Here is a 20,778-nt window from a genome sequence, read left to right as displayed (position 1 = left end):
TATATGCCGAACAAGGTACACTTTCTCTAAAATATTCTATGAATTTCTTTTTTTCTTTTTCTTTTTGCAACAACCGTATTGGTCATACCTGCCCGTTAAGGGCTTACTAGACATTTTCCCTTTGTGTACGTGGCTATTTAGTACAGGGGGTACGGTTGGGATTCTATTCGTGAATTATTTTACATTTTCAGAATTTTGCAGTGGTCTTAATTGGTGGTATTTAATATCATATATGCTATGCTTGTTGGAGTGATGAGAGCTGGGTGTAAAATTGTACAAATTTATTTCTTTGTTACCTAGTTATGGTTTTGTTTATTAAATGAAATGTTTTGAGTACAAACACATTTTACACCAAATACATTTTCAGCATGTTGTGGCATTTGTTACTTCTTCAGCGCTCCTAACCGAGCGGGATCCTGACTAGGATAGTGCAACTGCTGCTGCTGTTGCATAGCCGGTGGAATCATGCCCTGAGAGCCTCCACTGCCACCACCTCCGCCACTTGGTCCGCCAGCCCCCGGTGGCGGCATACCAGACGGGCCTCCTTGCTGCTGTTGTGGATACATGGACGCGTAGCTCGGTGCGTTCGGTATCAACCCCGGCGGAAGCTGATGTATTTTCATTCCCGGTGGCAGCACGGCCATTTCAGACGCCTGTAGGTTGAAATAGTCCGTCGGATTCGGTGGCATCGGTAGCTGACCCGGAAGACCAGGTACGGGGTCAAAGATTCGGTTACCGCCACCACCAGGTCCGCGGGGCGTGGAGTTTTGTGCGTAAGCGGTCGATTTGGCTTGTGAATGTGCCCATTTGATCGTGAGCTTCTTACCCCCCAACACGAGCTTGTTGAAGGTTTTTTCCGCAGCCAATTCGGCCGCCGCTCGCTTGGTGTACTGCACAAAGGCGCACTGCTGGCGGGGAACCAACGATACGGAACGTATTTCTCCGTAATGATAGAAATTATCCCTTATATCTACTTCGGTAATGTGCTCGCCGAGGTTGCCCACGTACAACGTGGTGATGGTCTTGTCCTCCGGTGGTTCAAGCGTCGGAATGGAAGCGGCCCGCTTCATCAACTTATCGGCCACGGGATCGTTGCGACCGTAGTATCGGTCACGAATGTTCTGCTCCGAGAGGGGATCGTCGGGCTCGACTGGTTTGTCGTGCCGGTAGGGACATTCTTCGCCGCGCTTACACTCTCCCTTCACCCAGAACGAACAAATGTGGGGCAGGTTGCGTTTGTAATACGGTGCGGTACGTGCCAGCTTCGCAAGCATATCGCTAGCCGCCAATGATTTGCCAACTGCGCCCGCTGCAACCGTGTTATCACCGCCCGCTTTGAGCTGCGATTCAATGTTCTGGATGTAGAACTCCTTGTTGACGTCACTTTCGGGGATTTTGTCCTGAATCTTCAGTGCTGCATCGCGCACTTGTGTCGGAAGTCCGTACTCTAGGTCAAGCAGACAAGTTTGGCATACGTTTTTCAGCTTGCTGCAAGTTTGACAAATTTCCGTTTTCTTGAAGCGCATCCGAGCACCGGGGCACCATCGGAAGATCGTGAAAGGGCGTGTACAAATCTTGCATTCTTTTCCGTAGCGTTCTTTAATCTATAAAAATCAAAGAAAAAGAGGTCTTACTTTGTATGCTCTGAAGTGTGTGGACGGAGAATGAGTTACTTACCATACGCACGTAAGGATTGTCACCGAGACACGTTTGGCAGAGAATGGGAAACTCCTGAAATATCAGAAACACAACCAGGTAGAAAGAATAGTTTGGTATCGTTTGAATAGAATGGTCTCTTTCAAGTTTTTGAAGCTTACTGAATCTTCCCAATTTTGCCGATTGTAGGTGTTGGTTGTTTTGGACATAGCCATGTTGAAGCCGTATATGTGACTGGTTCACAAGATTTTTCACTTAATTCTTTTGTAACACTATTAATAGTTCCAAACACTATTACTAATTCTGCCCTAAAGCGTTGTAAAGAAAGTGCTTCTATAATTTACTTCACGATTTTCTACAAAACTATCGCAAGCATTGCTTTCGTTTACGTTTGTGATATGACAGCTAGCTAGCCCGTCACACTAGTGATGAATATTCGGAACCGCACCCATAGGTTCGAATCATGGGAGTTTTGAACGGTGTGGTTTCAGAAAATGGCGGGCAATTTGTTTTTGGAATAACCAATTGCAAACTAGTGTAATTTGGTATTTAACCGAAATGCTGTCTTAGAACGCCCATAGCGATCTTCTTGTGTTTTGTAAAAAATATTTTCTAACATCGTACGAGCTCTACTGTGGTGCCTGGAGAGGGAAATCGAGTTGAACCCAGGTTTTGCCGCAAGTCCTGAGGCTGGAACAGTTAGGGGAAATCAGGGCAATATACTCTTCTGTATTTTATAGAAAACGACCAGTTTAAAAATAATAACAGTTTTTAAAGGTAACCTAATCTGCTACCTTTAAAACCTATGAAAAAAAAATATTTTATATTTATTGTCTTTTTTAATTGTACACAATTTTTTTAATTGGGTACACAAAATTGAGTTAAAAACGAAGCTACGTGTTGTTGCTTTAAAGTTGCCAATATTATTATCCTTTTTTATAGTTTTTAAAGAATAGATAGAAGGCCACAGGACTAAATGTTGGACTATGAATTTTTTCGAAAATATTACTTCGTGCACCTTACACGTGTTTCACCCCAGCTGTGTATGCTTGGCGGGCACAAATTCAAGGAAATGTACGAGAGGACTGGCTATCCACGTTACACAAAGGGAAGAAAATCTACCAATCCCTTACCGATCAGACATGACCAGCACAGTCGTTACGCCAAGAAGAAGTACTTCAGAAATGTTTATGTAAAGCTTGGCATAAACAAATTAAAGGAAATATGTTTCAAAAACTTTTAAGTATACCAACCAATTTTTAATTTTCCTACCACCAGCGGAGCATTAAGCGTGTTTCATTGCAAACCTACTTACAAATTTGTAGGATAAACACGTTTATGCGTAGAGCTGCTTTATGATGAGCATTATCCAAGTTAGATTGCATTTGTTCTGTGTTCCGTTCTTACTTACTCAACACAATGAGAATCTCATATTGTTTCTGTTCCACGTGCTTTTAATACGTGTGAACAACGATAGCTCACTATCATGGTCTTACTGAAGTCACAATAAACCTTTGACCCATATAAGCTAAGTACACAATCTTCGCCATATGCCCATGTTTCTAGGCCGATGACCTTGCGCAGCCGATCAATGTTGGCTTCGTGAGGGACCCCACCATCGCGCAGTCAATTCCTAAACTGGAGTTTATTTTCAGTTGGCCTTTGATGAACTACAGATCGTTAAGTCACGTTGAGCCCCAGCGGAAGGACCAAGCTAGACACATTATAAAAACGCCGATTGTACCTGCCTCGTCATATCAGCCTCATGCTACTTCAAAGCATCGATTGGGAAAGATTAGGAAGGTTTTAGGTTCGTTTCATCATCATCATCATCATCGTCGTCGAATGGTATTGAAGAGGCAGGATTGCGGCGAGTACGCTAGAATGGGAAAGAAATCGCTGACAGGGGCAACCGGGGGCAACCGGATCCACCTTATTCGGTTTCGGATGGTTTCATTGAAGGCGTGCTGCGATAAGGCGAACTCCACTTGTGGGGATAACGATCTTGTAGTAGACCACACGGACCGAGGACAGGGCCAGGGTGGACGGTGAATTTCAAATTCTCTATTATTATCATAATCACCATCGACGTCATCATTTCACCCGAAGCAACGGTGGGAAGTCACATTTCGTGTCACTAAATGTGCGTGTCTCCATCGCATTGTAGCTCCGAGTACAAGTAACCACCTGATGGGGCTCGAACTTAATTTCTCCTTCGTGAAGCAGACAGGGAAAGTTTTGCCCACGCTTGGCTAATGATGTCTCGAATTGTGAACCCTTTACAAAATATGTGATATGTGTTCCCATTTGCAGGTCCCATTGCACGCAAACACAATTTTGGTTTCCGTTTTTTATCGCCCGTTTCTTTATTTGCTCGAATCTCTAGAGCGAGAAATCTATATATTTATAGAGAGAGAATGAGAGAGGCATTTGGTAATGCTGGTGTTGTGTCTAATTTATGTCGAATGTCCTATCAACCGACCTATGCCCCCTCACTTCGGGCAAAGTTTTTTTTTTCTTCTCTTAAATCGGAAATATCACCCATATTGATTGATTACTAACACACGGTTGCTTGTAGATTGAACATTGAAATTGAAATATTATTTTATATTTCGCAAATTTGCTTCGACTGCAGAATTGTGTATCGATCCTTTTTACCCATCGTTTCGTTTGCCAGCAGCATCCTTTTGTCTTGGCTTGTTTTCTGTTCTTTTTCTTTTTGTAAATCGGTTTCGTCTCGGATAGGTGTTTTAAACATTCGTTTGTTTTTCGATTTCCATCGTCCTAGGATTGTGGTTTTATCGGGTAGTGTGTGTGTAATAGGCTGGATTTTACAGGGATTTTAACTTTGCTACAACAATGCCTAGAGCTGCTACGCTACTGTTGCGCGCCCACCCGATCTCAGCATTTCCCTACTAATTTTAGTTTTCTTAACCTTTTCACCGTACCTTTTTTTAAATCAGCCCATAATGTTTCCCTGCTCCTCAAAACCCTCCCGATCACGCTATTATGTATGCCTACAGTTATATAACCCTCCCCAAGTCCATTTGTCCCATAGCTTTTTACCACATTATGTTTCACACATTGTTGCTGTTTTCGTTACGTTTATAAATTTCTTATTGCGCTCGCTCGTATAATAACTTAGTATTGCTTCCATCGATAGAAGAAATCAAAGATGAAGCCTAATATAGTAGACGAACATATATATCTATGTATAATATTTATCGTATAACAACGACCGATAAGCGGTGTTTTTCTCGGTTTTCAACATTGTTTCGCCCTACTAATGATTAACGCGGTGCAGTGTGTAATGGTTTATAGTTGACGCATTTTGCTACTGTTGTGGCTTACGCAAAATCTAGCTTAAAAAGCATCTGCTGTGCAATCGGCAAAAACAGGCACACCTACCTAGTGGCCTAGGGGTACGGAGAGGAGAGGACGTTAGATATCGGTGTGCCCTTATGTTGTGTTTGGTTTTTTTCTCGCGTTATCGCTGCCGTGATTGCGCTTGTTAACATTCCAATTAGCTTGCACCCGGAGCACACTACTCTAAAACGTCAACTAGAGGTTTCTAATGAACGATTGCTTCTGATGTCTCCCTGCACAAATTCTCACAAATCACATCGAATTCGTCACTAGAAGTAGGGTTTCATTAATCTGCAAGGGTAAAGCAGAACGACAAAGAGAGAAAGAGAGAGAAAGAGGGAGGGGAAGATATAAATTATTGCACCATTGCCAAAAAAAAAACGGTCTTCTGACAGTGCTGCTGACTGATCAATCGATCCTTATCGAAAAGATAGCGTTCGTGATTACGTTTCGTTTCTTCTTTTTTACCTTCTGATTAAATAGGGTGAATTGCTTAGACTCACCGAAAGGTTGGGGATGGGAAATGGTTCCTATTACCAAATACCTATTTACCTAACCTTTTCCCCTTACGTGTTACGCTGTTGTGAGAATAAAAGCTGCCATTTAATAACCAGAGTTGAAACAGACGTGGGACAGACGTCGGGTTGGAACGGATTCTAGTCCTTATTTTCCCTCACTTTAACTTTCTACGAAAAGTGTCCGGTCTAACAATATGCAAGTTTCGGCAGTTACTACATATACAACGAATACGCGGCGCTACCTAAAGCATCGCTCAATGGCCAATATTTTTTTTTAGTTGTTGTTTTGTTTGTGGTGATTACTCAACCAATTTGATACCGGTTGGTATCTTGCACCCGTTATCTTCGGTACAACGTTTGTGTATGACTCTTACATGGTGGATGGATTCTCGTTCAACTAACAAATGCCAATATGGGTATCAACTAATTCGCGGCTCTATGGTTGGTGGCTTTCGTCTATTTAATTTTGAGCAAAATACGCTTTATTGTGTCCTACTGGTCCGTGACCGATCGTACACTACTACTGATGAGCATCCAGCACCTCCTGAGCACCCTCGCCACCTTGGTTTTTTTTCACTTGCCTACAACACTAACGACGGTCGGGGATCGGTCGGGCATCCTTAAACCGCATCGTTGATAACCTGGCTGCGCAATATTCGAATCAGATGAACGCCGGTATCCCGCACGTCCGGCCACTGGCGTACGATGGCGATCAATGCGAGCGTGCAGAGTAGGGTCGTGAGGACACGCAGGCGCGTCTTGAGAAATGGCACAATAATCCCGGCCACCGTCGCCACCAGGAGCAGGACCACCTGCAACACGGTCAGCACGACGTTGATCAGCTTCACGACCACGGCCCGAGCGTTCGAGTTGTAGATCCCCTCCACCGTCACGTACTGCTGCTGCGAGAGCTGCTCCATCTTGGAGATGCGTGTCTGGCAGTTCTCCAGGATTTCGTTCACGTCTCGCAACCGCTCGTCGCTCTGGTACTGCACCTTCTCCTCCAGGTCGGCGATGGCTTGCTTCAGGTTTTCCCGCTCGTTCTGGTGAAGCTCGGATAGATCGTTTATTTGCTCCTCCAGTCGATCCGCACGGTACCGTTCATTCTCGAGTGCCATGGACAGCTCCGTCACGTCCTTCTGGATCAGCTCGGCACGATCGAGCCGTTCCTTCTGCTTCTGGTACTCCTCGCGCAGCTCGGCGAGGGCTTTGTAATTGACGCAACGCTGACTGCAGCTGAGCCGGTGTTTGTCCGAGCCGAGCGGTATGCTATCGCTCGTGACACTGCTGCACTCACTGTCATGCTCGCTATACTTCCCGCCGGGACCTGGGGCATGGTGCCTGTGTCCACCCGATGCCACCCCGTGCAGCTGCTGGTGATGGTGCTGGTGCTGCTGCCCTTGCGCCATCCCTCGGCGACCTTCGCTGTCGCTGGTGCTGGCGTTGTGTGGATGATGACTGTGATGTCCACCGGCAGCGCTAGAGTTGGGCGTTGTCTGCTGGCCCATCTCGGTGCTGGCGGAAACATCTATACCGGAAATGTCTCCCTCGGCCGCACTGCCAGTGTACCAGGTGGACGTGAGCTGGTTAATGTTGTCTGCACTGCCAAACTTGTTCCGTATGAGGTGGGCGAATTTGCGCGGTTTCGATATCACAGTTGCCGACAGGCCGGTCACGCCATGCCGTATGTTGCCCCCAACGTTCCGCAAACCCTGGCCGACGTCGCGCAGCATCTCTCGTGGCTGAAGAAAACTCTGCTGCTGCCCGGTTGCAGCTACCAGGTGCTGAATGTTTGATGGCAGCGTTTGGCTACCACCACCGGGCTGCGATAGTGCGGCCTGGTGCTGCTGTTGTTGCTGTTGCTGTTGCTGTAGCAATAGACCAGCGGCAGCCGCAGCCTGCTGCAACTGCGATTGCTGCTGTTGCTGTGCCTGCTGCGCCTGCTGGGCTTGCTGTTTTTGCTGCGTCTGCTGCATGTCTTTATACCGTTTGTTGTAAGACTCGAGCTTTTTCTGCAGCTGTGAGATGTTGTTGGCGCTCTTCTGGTTTTTCTTCTCGAACACCGCTTTCATTCGCTGCAATTGCTGCTTGTCCGCGTTCGCCGCCATCTTAAGATACTCGTTGACGTTCGAATCGCGCGCTTCCTGCTCCTTGCGAATCATCTCCTTGGTGCATGCAATTTTGGTTGTGATTCGATCGTACGCCAACGGTGCACTGCTCCCCCGCGAGTGTCCTTTGTGATGGGGCGCTTGCGAGGACGTTTGGCCCACCGCTCCCGGGACCATCGTGCGCTCGATCGAATCATTGCTGTGCTGCGAAATAGTCGTCAAATTACCGTCCACCTCCTCCAACAATGGTCCAACACCGGATAGATTGCCGTAGTCCACCGCCATTGTGCCCCGCATCATTTCCTCGAGACTACCTACACTAAAGCCAACTCCACTTCCACCACCGCCACCGGCCACCGTCGTACTGGCAGTAGAGGAGGAAGTGTTGCCCGTCGCAGGTGCTGTTGTTGTTGCCGTCGTAAGCGTCATTTCCATCGTCGCTGTAGTCATTTCCAGCGGTCCCCCGGACCCCGTCGTTATACTGCCCTCGCGTGCCCTCTCTCTGCTGTGCTTATCTCGTCTGCTTCCACCGGAACCTCCACCACCCCCACCACCACTGCTGTCGTTGCTGCCGAGCCGTTGCTGCCTTTGTGGATGACGTGCCGGACTGCGAATCCGCCGATAGTGGGACTCGTTCGATTCGTAATGCTGCTGCTGCTCCAGCCTACTGCGATTAGCACTACTGCTGTCGCCACAATCGAAGGTACCGCCTTCGGTCGGAAAACCAGAACCTTGATTACTGCCTTCGCGGGCCCTTGCCGCCGTCAACAAACTGGACTCCGTTGATGATGATGATGCCCCTGCTGCTGCTGCTGCTGCTGCTTGTGCCGTATCATGTAAATCCATTCGATGCGTTCAGCCGTCGCTTCCACTTTGTCGATAATTGTTCGTTCACGACACACACGCTCAACAATGTACACACACTATTACGGGTACGACGCCTGGTGCCAGCGCCCAATATTGCCCTTTCCCCGTCTGTGTCGGCGCGACGTCTGCTTCCCACACCACATCGAGACGGGAAAATTTTGCCGATTTCTATGCCTGCTAGCCTGCGTTCCTTAGGGCTTTTTACAACATTATGCTCCTTTCCCCGGGGAATAGGCGGCCGTTTTACCTGCTCTAGCAAAGGAGACCTTCCGCCCTCCTGACCATATAAATGCCTTGTCTCCGATTTTTTTTTCCTACTGTCGCCCCTTTCCGTCTTGTTGTCAATCGATGCAACGATTGCTTTGATTATCGCGCTGCTGATGAATCATTGTTACGCCCTGCGCTTTGCTTCCACTATCCCCACTTTCCTCCTTTATTATGATGCCCTTCCTTCCAGTCCATTAATTCGATTGCATACAGAATGATGCCTTGGTCGAGTGTGACTGTACGAGGCAAATTAAAGAGGCGAGGATTGGCGTACCGTGCCTATGTTTTCAATGTTGTTGTAGTACACTAAAGAATTCCATTATGCCTATAAACTTTTACAACCGATCAGAACCAGCCTGTTCGGGAATTCACTGAACGGTGAAGTTTTGCCCTCTTCTAGGGCGGATGTTCCTTCCTTCTTCGACCACTTCCTTCCCTCTAACGTTAAAAATCAATTAGACACTGGCTGCATAACTGAGATAACGAATGGAGGTACGCACTTTTTTGCACCATTTCTCAGGACCTTTTCAGATGCATCGATTGACACAGATGCATTAAAGGGGCGGCACAGTATTGTTTTCGTTTGTCGCTCTTCTTTTTTGCCTACCAAAAAATTTGCCTTCTGGGACATTCGATTGTCATCTGTCCCGCCGCCTGCAACTACCAAATGCCGATTGCGGTATCTACGTGTTGGCGTAACCTTCCGTATACAAAAGAAAAACGCATAGTTTCTTTTTTTTCTTCGCCGTACAAGTTCATGAAGGTCGCGACGGCGGCGGCAGCGGCGGTAATGAAGGCAACCTTACGCACTCTTTACGCAGCAGCCTTTTGCACTTGCAAGGAAACAAACACTTATTACACACTTCACATCCAATCTAGCAGGCAGGATTTCCGTCGCCTCTGCTGCTACCATTACTTGTTTGCATTTAGCATTTCACAGCAAACACAGTACTTGCGGTTTGCGGGATGGTCGTTTTACTTTTACCCCTTCCGCCTGCCTGCTGCCTTGTTGCTGGTTCTGGGTGGCGCCTTCCGTCGATTTGTTTGTCGATTCCAGAGGCTTGATCCGTACCTCCTTCACTCGTCGTTTTCGTAGTCATTCATGTTTGTGCCTTCGTCGTTTTTTTGTTTCTCCTCACTTCGACGGCGACTGCTGGTAGCAACCTGTGCTCAAGCAGCTGCCATATCAAGCAGTAGTGTTGAGGATAGCGTTCTGCACCTAGTGGGTTCGTTGCGGTTCCGCTGGAACGGTGCACCCAGCTCTGAATTGAAATCACTAGGGGTTATCATGAAATCGTCGTTTCGTTTTAGCGGTCGCTAAAGGTGCTCATTTGTTCATTTCAGTCGCTAAAAGTTCATTATAATGAACAAATGAGCACCCTTAGCGACGAATGAGCGCCTTTAGCGACCGCTAAAACGAAACGACGATTTCATGATAACCCCTACTGCGAGGAAAAGAGCTAACGAATGCAGGCGTGCGAAACAGAAACCTGAAACGAATTTTACAGATGACAAATTTGCCGCATGCGCATATTGGAAAACTCGATCCCTTGCCGGGCTCTATCCAATCGGATCCCATTCGACGGATAGGAATCAGATTTGATCAGCATTTCAAAACGTAGGCGAATTTGTTCTGCTGCGAATGTTGGGCGAAAAGTTGATTTCGCCCGCATGCGTGAAAATGGGCGTTTCAAGTTTTTCGTTATCTTTTATCACACCAGCATGTGCAATTGTGATTCAATCACATGGTTCGTTTGCTAACTGTGGTTACCAAAACTAAAATTAGTTAGAACGCATGTTTATGTATTTATTGGTTTATAGTAAACAAAATACCATTCGAGTCAATCAGAATGTCAGTACTTTCATATAAATGGACCGTTCATTGTAGATAAAGGGTTACCACAAACGATAACGGTATCTTTTCGTAAACTATCGATTTTGGACGGTTTGCCAAACACTTGCGCGTGGTGATGCGAAGCTGATGATGCATTTTTACCCAAAAATAGAGCGATGAAAGAGCCAATGTTATGACTCATACCATAGACATGTCTTCTTATCATCATGGCAATAAAATCAATAAAAGATACGGGAACATCAGCTCGCTTTGGTTCTGGATAATTTCATTCCCAAAAGCCTTGCACAATTTACATGATGATAGCTATGTTTACTGTTCTGCAATAATGAATGATGTGATTTAAGTGTAGTTTTTTTTAAGTACAAAAAAATTATTATTTCGTAACTATTTCCATTTGTATATTTCTAAATTCTTACAGGTTTCGCGAGGATCATTCCGTCTGGTGGAGAGTGAACTGATCGACAAATTGGATCTGCTTATAAGCGAAAATAAAGGCGATGATGAATATCGGGAACTTTTTAGCACAATGTAAGTCATGTCAGTCTTCTGGGGCCGTTAATAAAAATGCATTTACTAACCATATCATCACCATCCGTTAAGTAGGAATTTTATGTTCTGTCAGTTAATTTGTTTACCGTATGCAATTATGATTTCATTAAAGGTTTCTTTCATACCCTTCAACTTTACTACAAAATTATCTATTGTGACTAACGCTATAACGCTTTCTTTTTGTTTAATGCAACATTAACAATTTAAAAAAATAAACCGGTCATCATGCTCATCCACATCATTGTGAATCATCGCCGTCGTTTGCTGCTCCATTGTTCTACAAATGCGTCCCTATCGTGTTTCTTCTCCTGTCTTGTGCATGTCCATACTGATAATAACTACACATGAACACTCTCGTCCACCAAAAAACCGTAGGGAGCAACTGTGTTTAGCGTAAGTTTTCATTAGTGGCTCTAAAACGTTTCCCGATGCATACTGTACTGCTTTCGCTGTCCGTCGATGCAACCACGAAAAAAGGCTAATTGGTTATTGCTCTCTTGTCCTTCCTATCTTGCATTGATTCTCTGTGGCGGCGTGAAAAACGTAAAGCCTGTTGGAACGCGTGCAAACCGAGAACCCCTCGTGGCGCGAGTCTGGTATCGCGTTCATTTCCTCCGTCACGAGGCTGCTGGAGCGGCTGCTTGACTACCGCAGTGTGATGCAGGGCGACGAGAACCGGGACAAACGTATGACCTGCACGGTCAATCTGCTCAACTTCTACAACGACGAGATTAATCGCAAGGAAATGTACGTCCGGTACATCTACAAGCTGCTCGATCTGCACCTGGGCGCTGAGAACTACGTCGAGGCAGGGCTAACGTTGAAGCTGTACGCCGATATGCTGTCCTGGGACAGCGAACACATTTCCGATGAATCCAATGGCCCGCGAGAGTGGGAGCAGAAGGAGAAGAGCTACAAAAATGTATGTAACCAAAACGAAAACACAATTATGCCTCAAGCACCTTTAACCACGGTTCTTCCTTCTTCAACTACGAAACATCTTTTTTCCAGATCATATGCTACTTCGATAAGGGAAAATGCTGGGAGAAAGGCATCCCACTGTGCAAGGAGTTGGCAATGTTTTACGAACGCAAACGCTTCGACTACAATCGGCTCAGCGAAATGCTGATGGAGGAGGCCAGATTTTTCCAAAACATTCTGACACAGCTGCGCCCGGAACCGGAATATTTCCGTGTCGGATACTATGGCACCGGTTTTCCTTCGTTCGTCCGGGTAGGTAGAAGGACATGCTAGGAACAATTCTAATAGTTTAATTCATTCTGTGTCAAGAAAAGAATCATTTTTTGCAGAAGCATGATTATCAATTAGCTGCAATGTACTCATTAGGAAAACTAGGTTACTTAAAATACATCCAATCACAAATGCTTTAATTTATAATCAAATTGTATCGATCACCTTTAAACAAAGAACATTTTCACAGTTGAAAAGTACGCTCAATAATAGAGAAAACAATTACACAAACATTTCAACAAAATTTGATCTCCAGACTTTGTATGGGTTTGTTATTCGAGATAAAGCTAAGTTGTGTTTAAATTTTTTTCGATAAATATAAATTTTGTACCCATGATAAAATTGCTTAAGCTAAAAAAAATATGCTTGAAAAAATGAAATAGTTAATTTGAAAAATTGTTTCAAACCAAACAAAAACACAAAATGCTGAGAAAAACGAAATCTAATAGCTAAAACTGTATAACTGTGTAATATCGTTAAAACATCCAAATTTAAACAGGGAGAAGAAGAATTTCTTTAACAGTAGAACTAAATTTTGTTTTTAACAACCTGCACGAAACTGTTGTCTGCATGTCTAAAGATGTACAATTCAACTCATCTTCCGCAGAACAAGCAATTCATTTACCGTGGCCTAGAGTACGAACGCATTGGCGCGTTCATACAGCGCCTGCAGACCGAGTTTCCCACCGCCCAGATACTGGACAAGAAGCAGTACCCACCGGACAGTTCGATCTTGAACTCGCCCGAGCAGCGCTTCCACGCGGTCAACGTGCGCCCGATTCCCGACCCGTACCATCTGAAGAGCGCCAAGGTGACCGTGCCGGAGAAGATTTCCAAGTACTACGAAGTAAACGACGTAACTCGCTTCCAGTACGATCGTCCGGTGCACAAGGGTACGGTGGATAAGGATAACGAGTTCAAGTCGCTATGGATCGTTCGGACGATTTACGAGACGGCGCAACCGTTGCCGGGTATTTTGCGGTGGTTGGAAGTGAGCAAAACGTAAGTGTGATATGCTGGGAAGGGTCGTTATAAGATTTTAATGAGTTTTTTTTTGTCTCACACTAACTTGCAGCTCCGAGCACGAGTTAACACCGGTTGAGTTTGCCTGCGAAACGATCGCCAACGTGAACAAGGAACTGTCCGATTTGATCGTTCAGTATCGGCTCGATCCGAAGCGCAATCTGAACCCGTTCACCATGCGCATCCAGGGTTCGGTCGATGCGAACGTCAACGGAGGCTTCAGCAAGTATCAGGACGCATTCTTTTCGGAGCGTTTCGCCAAGTCGACCGAAGGGCGCGACCAGAGCGTCCACGTGCAGCGTCTCAAGCGCTTGATCTACGAGCAGATGCAGATCCTCCGTCAGGCGCTCGAGCTCCATCGAAGTCTCGCCTCGGAGCAGGTGCTCCCGCTGCACAATCGCCTCTCGGAGGCATTCCACGAGCTCGAAAAGAGCACGGCCGAGTGGAAGACAAACATAAACATTCCAACGAAACCCCTACCCCCGCTGCCGATCGGGCAGCAATCGACCGGCACGTCGACCGGTTCGTCGCACTATCAGTCGGTTGGGCCGTCCAATGGACGACTGCCATCGAACGGTGGACAGGAAATGGTCTACTTTCCGGAGGACTACGACGGAACGTACATGTCGGTGACCAAGAAAGGCCTCTCGTTGTCGGGCATCGTGCCGATAGGTACCCTCAATGCATCAGCCATGGTTCCGCAGATTCCTCCGCGTGACAGTACCGGTGGCCTGCCGGCGGTATGTTCACCAACCGCCCCTCCATTACCACCGCGTGGCCATACACCCGACAAGCGTAGCTCCAATCCGATGCCATTCACCGAGTACGTCGAGCAACAGCAACAAAACCAACATCAACAGCAGCAGCCGCAACAGGGACAAACACTACCGGGGAAGGGTCGGCAGAAAAAGTACTCGCTGTATGAAATTTCACTCAACGATAGCGGCAACTACGGCAGCCCGAGACCGCTAACCGAGTTCCGGCAGGGGTTTAACAGAGATTCGGGCATTTCCACCAGCACGCAGGAGTTGAACAACCTGAACGTCGGAGAAGCTGCGGCCCACTATCATCACCCAGTCGCCGTGCCCCCACCCCCGGAAACCAACAGCACCACGGCAACATCGACGCCCCACGACGACTACAACATCAGCGCTAATGGGAACACGCTGCAGGCATCGCTAACCCGGGAGTCACCGATCCTGCGGGGACATCAGAAGACCAACTCCAATCCCGAGGCGTACCAATGCATTACGCCAATGGCGCAAACTAGGTCACCCACGGCTAAACCTCCACCACCTCCGATTCCGCCGAAATCGGCCACACTCCATCACCAGCACTCCCTTCCGGCCATGATTCATCACAATAACAGCAGCAGCAGCAGCAACAACAACATCAATAACAACGCTTCCGTTCATTTCTACCAGCACCAACCCCCGCCGCACCACCACCAGCACCAACCCCCGCACCACCACCATCATCACCAGCGCAATCAGTCCCTAAACCTAAGCACCAACAGTTCGTCCGATGGGGAGCAGCTGAGCCTGAACGACATCAGCCCGGCCCCGCCACCGATGTTCAACGACAACTTTAGCGATTCGTTCAGCGACGACGGTGACAATCCGGTGGTAGCATTGGTGGCACCACCTCAGATACCGAAGCTCAGGGATCAAAGTCCCGGACGTAGTGGACCTTCCTCGGCCGCTGCTGCTGCCGGTGGTGGTGTGGGGTTCCTGATGAACGGTGGTGGTGCGTCCGGTGAGGTGCTGGAAATGGGTTCCATTACGACGACCACCACCACGACGACCATCATTTCGCTGCGGCGTGACGATGAGGATGAAATATTCTACTAAACTCTTTTCCCCTGTGGTCCTGGTTAAGGTGACCAAGCCCCCGCCAAAGTGGGGAATGGGAAAAGAGCGAACGTGAAAAAAAACCACACTACAACATTACACATACCAACGATAATTACATTCAGGAAAGTGTTTTACGAAGCATGAGGAGAAGAATAGCATGAAGCAGCGGGGAAAGGGCCGAATAGAAGACTAAGAAACAGTTATACTATATTACACAAGCATACATATTTGCTCTATTTACATTTACAAATAAAAATATACACTCAAGACGTACGCGGTTATATACATTACCTAAAGCGCATACCGATTTCGCTACCGTAACAAATTCCATACAAAATATACCTCTATGCATGCGTACTCTTTTTTTTTCTGATAGCGATAAACACAATTGACGAAACGCTAGAAGAGCGCGTGTGTGCGGAAAGCGCGTCTAATTTTTAGTGTGTGTTTAGCATACGAGTGAAACTTTTTTGCCAAATATTTTAACTACAAATGAAGCAGGAGTCCAAGTGTCCCCAAAAGGTGTCACCACTCGAGAACAAGGGTGAACTAGGTGAAGAGAAGCCAAACGAATATTAAAAAAAGCAACATAATAATAATAATAACACAAACAGATAAAACAGTCATATGAAAACGAATATACTCTAGCATAAAAACTTTACGATAAATAATGTATCTCGTATCTAAGCAACGGGAAGCGAAGGTGGCTTCGGCGTAAGCTAACGGATTTCAACGATTGGAAAATACAAGCATATTCCGCACTTTGGATCGCAGGAAGGGAAGGGGGCAATGCAGAGCGAGATTATTCAACTGGAAGTGGAACGTTCTGTGGAAAAGATTTGTATTAAAAAAAAACAAGAAAAGAAATGAAAAAAAAAACAAAAACGGCAATCACAAAACCCCCGTTTACCCCTCGGTATTAATTATCTCTATTCGACTCGTTCCTATTTCCATATTCCAAATTTTGACAAATGAAATAAAATATTAAAAACAAAATACTGAAACAAACTAGTCAGTGGAGTAAGATAAACGCGCAAACACACGGCATGAGATAACGACGGTCGTTAGCAAAGGAAATGGAAAACGCAGGAAAGCGAATCTCACTCTGGATGCGAATTGCTGGAAAACGATCAGATCTTTTAGTTTGTATGTTTGAACGTGTGTGTGTGTGCTTGTATGTGCCCCAAAAGGCAATGATGTACTGGGCGGTATTTCGAAGAAGGTTTTGTCCGGTGTGCTTGTGTCGCTTGTGTGTCGCTCTGAGGACCCAGACTATTGCATGGGAATGCAAGTAGAAGATATACCATAAATAAATAAATAAAGATAAAAAACAGAATTAAAGTCGTGGGTTTTGTTTTCGTCGAACATCGAAAGAAAACCACATTAAAAAAAATGCGTGCACACTTATTTTAGTTTGTATTATATTTATCCTGAACACACAGTGTTTTTTTTTTAATTTGAATAATTTGTCATCAATTTTGATGAAACTAGGTTTATAAAAGTATATTGCTTTAACAAAACCTAATAGTCATCTAACATCCTTTATGTACTCAAGGTTAGTATTTAATCTGTAAAGCTTACTCATTTTAAAATGGGACTTTATGGAATTAATTAATGAAAAAAATTATAAAAATTAGGATGGTTGATCAACTTAAGCATTATGTTTTCCAAATTTCTCTCCGTGAGAAAACAGGAATTTGTTAAACATTATTTTACTAGTTACTCTTTGCTTTCCATTTTTCTTCGGAGTCAGCTTCCACAAGAAGCATGAAATATTTAAAAACATATTTTTGTGCTAAATGAGCTAAGCACTAAGAGCAGTAAATAAAATAAACATATTGCGTTTTTTACACTGTTACTTTTATTTCAACAAAAATACATCTGCTGTTAATTATATTTTTCGTTTATTACTCTCACTGCAACGGTTCCACTTTTTCCTGTTTTGTGTGTTTCGTATGATTTTTCGTTCACTAAGTTTAGTTCGTTTTAGTTTGCTTTCGGTATGTTTTGATTTTCGATTCCATGCTGGCCTGTGTTCACGTTCTTCCAAATCCCTATCGCTGCAACAACGTATGTTTTAATATTGTTTTTCGGTTTCGTTCACGTTTGCAACGGGGATCCTGTTTCCAAACGCGGAACTAGTTTAGTGGAAAAAAGGAAAAAAAATATTCTTTTTTGTTTTGTTATACGTAAATTGAGGAAATTCTGAAAAAACGACGCCTTTCCATACGCAAATTCAATATAACGACACTCCGGAGAAACGACGGTCGCTGGTTTCTATCAGAATTTCTTCGTAACAGGCAGAATCCTTTGACAACCGGTAAGAAATAGATAAGCCTATTATTACGCGACCGAAATGCGTGCAATGGTGAAAAGTTTTAACACAGCTACGACTAACAATACCAACAGGACTGACTCAAAACTAGACGCAGGCGACACAGAACCATACCAAAGAAAAAAAGGGGCAATGTGTCCAAACTTGTCCTTCTTTTGCCTATTACATATATTTTTATTTATATATAGTATTGCAACCGTTGATTGACCCAATATCAGTAAGTCTCTTCTGCGTCCCGTTCGTTTTGCTTTAACTACTCCAATTTGATTTAAACTTGCTACATCACTAAATACAATTGTAAAGAATGTATATTTTTACACGTTTTACCTCTTTCTGGTAGATTGTGAAGAGCCTTCTAGAATGATTTCTTTTATCTTTTCCTGTAGTCGTCACTTTTTCACAAATCTTTAAAACAACATCTCAATGCAACCGCTGCTGCTTACAGTTTACACAACTTTGACACTCTCGATCTCGTGCTTTCCTTTTTGTTTGTCCACTTTAGTTTACTACTCGCCTCGGGATATGTAAGTTTTATCGTGCAAAATGTTTTACCTTGTTTTACTTTTCAGTGTTCCGCTGCATTCATTTTTTCTGGCTTTGTCCCCCGACACTATCACACTCTTGTACTCCCTTATTATCTTACCGCATTTTTCTCGCATTTTCATATCCTGTGCATTATTTTACGCATACGCACCCCCTCTGTTCTTTTATCTTATTGTCGTTGCGCGTTCGTTTGCTGTTCGACCGATATCTTTTCCAACGTTTGTTCAGACAAATTAAACTGAGTTTGTTTTTCTTTTTCGTAACATTTTTCCGTAATTGATCTCTATGTAAATAGGTTTCGAACGTTTAAAAAATCCGAGTGCACAACGGGGGTGGAAGGGTTGTCTCTCCCTTTCTCGTGCGGGAATAGCACCGCTTTCATACGTATTGCTTACTTAAACTAGCACTTTTGGGCGCACAAAAAACGTAACTAACTAACGTGCAGAGGTTAACAGAGGTGAAACAAAAAAAAAACAAAAAACATCTCTAACAGGGTTTGTCACATCGTGTAACACGTGTTTCGTCTCACCTCACCCTTCTGGAAGCAGTATGGTGTGTGTGTGTATGTGTGCATTTTTGTTTGTTTGTTATAATATACTTTACAATCAATTTAATAAACTCGCGCGATATTCTAGATAGAATGTGTTTATATGGGAAACATGGTAAACAAAAATGGTATAAAGAAAAAATAAACAAGCATTGGTAGAATTAAAGCAAATTAAAACATCCATAAATTGATTTAACAAATAAAAACACCGAAAACGTTAAACCGAAAAACGAAAAGAAATAATAATAATCATTGTAACGATCGTGCAATACATGTTGGACAGCTCATGATGTTGTCTCTTATTGCGCCAAACGTGTAAACGCTACACAAGCTGGAAGAGAGTAGAAACAACAGTGCACAATGTTAAACTAGATAAAGAAATAGTTTAATAACTTGTTTAACTGAGCCCTAAGGGGGTCCCCGCCACCGATAATATCCCACTATTGTATTGCTAAAAGTTTGCCAGCTGGAAATGGAACAAATAACAGGCGAACAGTAGAAAAAAACGCACTCATATCGCGTCCATACCGTGCGTCCGTGAGACTTTCTTATGTTTTCAATGTTACTTGTGTCATACTTGCGTATTTGCATTTTCTTCCCCAACGTTGGTTGGCTCTTATTTTGAGGGAGAATCAAAAACAATAACCATGGGTTGCAATTTCATCTGCATTCATCCCGCAAAGTGCGCTGCCTACTACCATCCGTACTAATCTGTCTATATAGTATTTACACGGGGGGTTTGTGTGTACGTATGTGGATCGGTCTTGGAGCGATCTCTTCGATCTTTTTCCTTCGTCAAAGCTTGTAAAAAGTCTTTATGCACCTGTGATCCTTCCGTAAGGATTGTTTTTCTGTTCTACTTTACTTTTCCCTCTGTCACAGCAGCTTCTCATTCCCGGATGTCCTTACTTTATATTCGCGTTGTTTTTTTTTTGTCTTCATTTTCTCCACCATTTAATTGCGGGCCATAGCCTACATGGACCGTATACTTTCTCGCTTGCTCGTGTTTAGTATGTTTTGTGCAAAACTTCAACCAGATACACTTACGTAATAACACGCACATGCACAAACCAACCACACAAAATCACTTCACACACATAGAAAGGGTATGCAAGATATCCCGTTTGCGTTTGCAAAAAATTCCTCACAGCGGCATGAGGAACACAACACTTAATTTCCATTTTTTTTTTATTTAGTTTGTTATACCCTGTTTATATCGTTTGTTTGTTGCATGAATTATAGGGTGTATAAAAGATTGTATTTGTCTTACGCGGTCACCGAAATTCGCCAGAACGCCGCGTAAACTGGTTAGGCCCACGTGTATAAAAATAGATGTAGAAAAGGAAAATAGAAAAATGGTGGAATGATTAAAAAATGACAAACCAAACCGTGGCCAAGGAACTACACCGTTTCCGGGGAGAGTTGACAATTTCAAAGGAACAGGACGTGGGGCACATGGGCCAGTCGATCGAGTTCATGAGGAAACTGATTATTTATGATGCCCCTTTTCCCGTCCATTGGTGAAAATTCACTCACAGTAACGTTTGTTTTTGAGTGTGTAGTTGGTGTGTTGTTTGTGTGGCAGAAAAGAGTTTAAAATACTGATAGTTTCTGTGTTTGCTCGGTAAATGTTTTGCTGGTTTTCAGTTCCATTATTCATTCTACCTTTTGCTATCTAAATGACTAATATTTTTCTCCGTGTTTTTCTTGTTTCGTTTGCCTCCTGTTGAAAGTTTTACGAACAATAATATCTTTCTTCTTCTTTATCTTTCTTACTAAACATGTAGGCCGCATTGGTGGTTTTGGATGAGGGAGAGTGGGTGGATAGTTGTAGGGATGGTTGTTTCTTGGTGGGAAATTTTGGCGGTTTTGGCAAAACACGGTACCCGTGAAGGAGATGCAGTTCAGTTTGCCGGATCGGGGAAAATTGGAAATCGATCCATCGCTCTCGCCGAACCTCCTCGCCACCGAAGGAAAAGGTGGGATAGCTGTGGGGTTGGTCGATGCTGGTGGAAATATGGATTGTGTTAGTTTTCTACT

At 44.5% G+C, this 20,778-nt stretch overlaps 3 protein-coding genes across 3 annotated transcripts in view; 1 reads left to right on the top strand and 2 right to left on the bottom strand.

Annotated features, from left to right (window-relative positions):
- Positions 1-15,356, top strand: part of LOC131287535 (dedicator of cytokinesis protein 3) — a 60,279-nt gene extending 44,923 nt beyond the window's left edge. The window contains exons 6-11 of the mRNA XM_058316593.1: positions 11,056-11,165; positions 11,562-11,579; positions 11,736-12,108; positions 12,198-12,419; positions 13,045-13,439; positions 13,513-15,356. Coding sequence (XP_058172576.1) covers positions 11,056-11,165; positions 11,562-11,579; positions 11,736-12,108; positions 12,198-12,419; positions 13,045-13,439; positions 13,513-15,310 — 2,916 coding nt within the window. The 3' untranslated portion in view covers positions 15,311-15,356. The remainder of the gene's footprint in view (positions 1-11,055; positions 11,166-11,561; positions 11,580-11,735; positions 12,109-12,197; positions 12,420-13,044; positions 13,440-13,512) is intronic.
- Positions 287-1,952, bottom strand: LOC131287536 (pre-mRNA-splicing factor RBM22). Its single transcript, XM_058316594.1, has 3 exons — positions 1,818-1,952; positions 1,678-1,731; positions 287-1,604 (listed from the first exon to the last, which is right to left on the bottom strand). Exons 1-3 carry the CDS (start codon positions 1,869-1,871, stop codon positions 384-386), a joined length of 1,329 nt encoding a protein of 442 aa, XP_058172577.1. The 5' UTR covers positions 1,872-1,952; the 3' UTR covers positions 287-383.
- LOC131288776 (transmembrane and coiled-coil domains protein 2) lies at positions 6,161-9,882 on the bottom strand. Its single transcript, XM_058317952.1, has 5 exons — positions 9,855-9,882; positions 7,481-8,358; positions 7,067-7,282; positions 6,945-6,971; positions 6,161-6,913 (listed from the first exon to the last, which is right to left on the bottom strand). The coding sequence occupies exons 1-5, from the start codon at positions 9,880-9,882 to the stop codon at positions 6,161-6,163; spliced, it is 1,902 nt and encodes a 633-aa protein (XP_058173935.1).
- Positions 15,357-20,778: the final 5,422 nt, after the last annotated feature.

This window comes from Anopheles ziemanni, chromosome 3, assembly GCF_943734765.1.
Source record: "Anopheles ziemanni chromosome 3, idAnoZiCoDA_A2_x.2, whole genome shotgun sequence".
Classification (NCBI taxonomy): domain Eukaryota; kingdom Metazoa; phylum Arthropoda; class Insecta; order Diptera; family Culicidae; genus Anopheles; species Anopheles ziemanni.
The sequence above is the reverse complement of the archived record's forward strand: the minus strand, read 5'-3'. Positions and strand labels throughout refer to the sequence as shown.

Excerpts from the sequence above, each read along its gene's own strand:
- LOC131288776 (XM_058317952.1), bottom strand. The coding sequence starts at position 9,882 with ATGACTACGAAAACGACGAGTGAAGGAG. Across the intron at positions 7,283-7,480 it reads AAAAACAGCAAGCCCAGCAG|CCACGAGAGATGCTGCGCGA; the intron begins GCGCAGCAGGCA and ends AGTTTTCTTCAG. Across the intron at positions 6,972-7,066 it reads GAGACATTTCCGGTATAGAT|CGACAGCGAAGGTCGCCGAG; the intron begins GTTTCCGCCAGC and ends CGCCAGCACCAG.
- LOC131287536 (XM_058316594.1), bottom strand. The coding sequence starts at position 1,871 with ATGGCTATGTCCAAAACAACCAACACCTACAATCGGCAAAATTGGGAA. Across the intron at positions 1,732-1,817 it reads GGCAAAATTGGGAAGATTCA|GAGTTTCCCATTCTCTGCCA; the intron begins GTAAGCTTCAAA and ends CTGATATTTCAG. Across the intron at positions 1,605-1,677 it reads ACAATCCTTACGTGCGTATG|ATTAAAGAACGCTACGGAAA; the intron begins GTAAGTAACTCA and ends TGATTTTTATAG.